Below are 3,850 nucleotides of genomic sequence, written 5' to 3'. Positions count from 1 at the left end.
TAATTTAATCTTTTTGTTATTATTGTTCTGCATTAGGAAGCTCTGGAGGAATATGTGAAAAAAGTAAACTCTATTCAGATGGTAAGAAGAAGTCGTTAAACACTGGAATTATTACTGTTCAGAACTATGGATCTCATGTGCCTCCCAAAGTTTCTCATATTACTTTTGCTCATGAAGTTGGTCATAACTTTGGATCTCCAGTAAGTATTGCCTAATTATTAGAAATAATTGAAAAGTTATTTGTCTAACTTTTATAATGACTGATTTTTGTCTATTTACACTGAAAACAAATATACATATGAATATTTAGTTTTTATGTCAGAACATAGTAGTGTACTTGACCATACTGAAAGGAAGAGAGAATATTTGTGATTAAAATAAGAAAAGTAAGCATTGGCTCGGTGCCTGTGGCTCAAGCGGCTACGGCGCCAGCCACATACACTTGAGATGGTAGGTTCAAATCCAGCCTAGGCCCACCAAACAACAATGATGGCTGCAACCAAAAAATAGCTGGGGCATTGTGGCAGGCACCTGTAGTCCCAGCTACTTGGGAGGCTGAGGCAGGAGACTCGTTTGAGCCCAGGAGTTGGAGGTTGCTATGAGCTGTGATGCCACGGCACTTTACCCAGGGCGACAGCTTGAGGCTCTGTCTCAAAAAAAAAAAAAAAAAGTAAGCATAACAATGCCAGAATTCTGTGAAGGTAAGGGATTTTGTCTAGCTTATTCAGACAAAATAATATCTATATCTTCTGGCCCTGGAACAGTGCCTGGCACGTAATGCATTCAAGTATCTTTTGAATGAGAATCATTATTCATTGTTTAAAGTACATTTTGAATGTTCAGCAGATTGTGAAATTTTTTCCCCCACTTTATTTCTGTTAAAGCATTGTTGGGGTTTACTTGATTCGTCTCTCTCTAATGTAGAATGAGAATGATACTTAAAAGTCTTTTATAATAAAAAATTTCTAACATACAAAAAGTAGAAAACAGTAATAAATTCTCATATGCTCATTATCCAGAACAGGATCAGGATACTTTTTCTGTAAAGGGCCTGTTAGTAAACATTTTAGGCTTTGGGAGCAGCATTTGAGTTTCTGTTCCATATTCTTCTTTGTTGTTTTAGCAGTTTTTTAAATATGGAAAAGTATTCTTAACTTATGCTGAGGTTGCAGGCTACAATTTGCCAATCTCTGATTCAGAGTCAATAATTGCCAAGATTTTGCCATATCTCTTTTCTGCATTCCTTTCTTTTTCTTTGCTAAGCTATTTAAAGCAAATTCATTTATCCTCACATTTTTGGGTCTGAATTTCTCAGAAATAGACTTACATAACTACAATGTGGTTATTACACCTAATAGAATTAACAGAAATCTTTGCTTTTGTTTAATACCTAATTCCTTATGTTGATTTGAGGTTTTTGTTTTTGTTTTTGTTTTTGAGATACTGTCACCCTAGCTAGAGTCTCACGGTGGCATCATAGCTCATTGCAGTCTCAAACTCCTGGGCTTGGTTGATCCTCCTGCCTCAGCCTCCCAAGTAGCTGGGACTATAGGCACATAGCAGCACACCCAGCTAATTTTTCTGTTTTTTTATAGAGGTGGGGGTCTCACTAAGGCTGGTCTTAAACTCCTGGCCTCAAGTAATCCTTCTAACTTGACCTCCCAGAGTGCTAGGATTACAGGCATGAGCCAGTATTTTGATTTTTAAGTGACCTAAAGATCGGTATAATACAGAAATATCAAATACTGATAGATAGTCTTTCATAGTGGTTTTGGTAGAGCTTATTAAAAATAATACTTTGGGGGTGGCAACTGTGGCTCAAAGGAGTAGGGTGCCGGCCCCATATGCCGGAGGTAGCGGGTTCAAACCCAGCCCTGGCCAAAAACTGCAAAAACTGGAAAAAAAAAAAAAAACTTTGGAAAACTTCACTTGAATTGTATATATACATTTCTTTCTCTTTAACCTTATCACTTGTAAAAATGCATAATTTTATGATTTCAGAATTAAATTGTATATGTTTAGCTTAAAATCTCTAAATGTACTTCTCCAATTTCTGCAGGTATTTCAGATACATGCCATTTCACTAAGTTGCGAATCCTGATCAGAAATTGATAGGTCATTACGAATGTTTCTGGATAGAGTACTTAAAATATGCTTAATCTATCTCTTGACTGCTTATATGATCTCTTCTTAAAAGAGTACTTGAAATTTTAGAGATGAGCAGGGAATTGTTGAGCATGGTTAATTTACATTTTTAAGGACAGATAAGTGCCCCCCCACACACACACACGCACACACACTTTGGTTCCAGGTCTTACCGGGGAATTATACTCCCCTTCCAACTAGTTTTCTGTCTTCTAATCCAGGGCTTCTTGTTTTAATGTGCCTACAAATCACTTGAGTGTCTTAATATACAGATTCTTTTTTAGTAGGTGTTTGATGAGGTCTGAGTTTCTATACTTTTCTTTCTCTTTTTTTCTTTTCTAGACATTGCTTGAGTTTCTTTATTTCTAATACATTCCCAGATAATGCTGCTGCTAGTCTGTGGACCACAATTAGAGTAGGGAATCTATACCATTCTCTTTTCACCTCTCTTCTGTTTTCGGCCCAGCTGTCAGTGAGTTGTATGTACTACATATTTGGTACATTAATGTTACACTATCTATTTCTTATTCTTTAATGGATAAATTGGTTCACATTCTTTGCCTGCCTTGCTGGCATTTCCTGTCATACCACGCTACTTTTAAAGATTCTACCATGCTCAAATATACCCCATCTTCTGTACATGTTGTTAATTATATTATTTATATACAGAGTAGACGCTTGTCTTTATCTGTTTTGTGTTGCTACAAAGAGTATCCCAAGCTGGGTAATTCATAAAGAAAACAGGTGTATCTGGCTTACAGTTCTGTAGGCTTTGTAAAAAGCATGATGCCAACATCTGTTTGGCTGTTTGTGAGGGCCTCAGTCTGCTCCCACTTACAGCAGAAGGCAAGGGGGACAGGCGCAGACAGAGAACACTTGGTGAGAAAGGAAGCACAAGAGAGGTGGGAGGTGCCAGGCTCTTGTTAACAGCCAGCTCTCTTGTTCAGACTAACAGAGTGTGAAGTCACTCATTCACCCATCCCACCCCAAAGAGGGCATTAATCATGAGAAACCTGCTCCCATGACCTGGACATCTCCTATTACGTCCCACTTCCAACATTGGGATCAAATGTTACCAACTTGAGGTTGGGTAACAAATGTCCAACTATAGCAATGTGTAATAAATATTTGAGTATTTATTTATTTATTTTAATTAAAAAAAATTCAGAATAAGTAGTATTATGGGGACACTAATGTTTTGGTTACATAAATTGCTTTTGTACAGTTTGAGGCAAATTTATAAGAGTGCCTATCACCCAGTTAGTGTTCATTCTACCTTTTAGGTGTGAATTTACCTCTCCCCCTGCCACCTGCTTGATTTCTAATGAGTGTTACTTCGTATGTGCACATAAATGTTGATTGATTAGTTTTCCAATTTAATAGTGACTACATGTGGTGTTTGTTTTTTCATTCTTGATACTTCACTTAGAAGAATGGTCTCCAGTTCCATCCAGGTTAACAGAAGAAGTATTAGTTCACCTTTTTTTAATTGGCTGAGTAGTACTCCATGGTATACATGTACCACATTTTATTAATTCACTCATATATTAATGGGCACTTGGGTTGTTTCCACATCTTTGCAATTGCAAATTGTGCTGCTATAGACATTCAAATGCAGATGTCTTTTTTATAAAGTGTCTTTTTTTCCCTTTGAGTAAATACCCAGTAATGAGATTGCTGGGTCAAATAGTAGGTCTACTTTTTT

The 3,850-nt window shown here is 36.9% G+C and overlaps 1 protein-coding gene across 1 annotated transcript in view; it reads left to right on the top strand.

The window, feature by feature from the left end:
• The window catches only part of ADAM10 (ADAM metallopeptidase domain 10), a 117,141-nt gene that overhangs the window by 80,153 nt on the left and 33,138 nt on the right, over nt 1-3,850 (top strand). The window contains exon 9 of the mRNA XM_023509983.1: nt 37-200. Coding sequence (XP_023365751.1) covers nt 37-200 — 164 coding nt within the window. The remainder of the gene's footprint in view (nt 1-36; nt 201-3,850) is intronic.

This window comes from Otolemur garnettii, unplaced genomic scaffold (assembly GCF_000181295.1).
Source record: "Otolemur garnettii isolate 467f Iridium unplaced genomic scaffold, OtoGar3 scaffold00011, whole genome shotgun sequence".
NCBI classification, from domain to species: domain Eukaryota; kingdom Metazoa; phylum Chordata; class Mammalia; order Primates; family Galagidae; genus Otolemur; species Otolemur garnettii.
The sequence above is the reverse complement of the archived record's forward strand: the minus strand, read 5'-3'. Positions and strand labels throughout refer to the sequence as shown.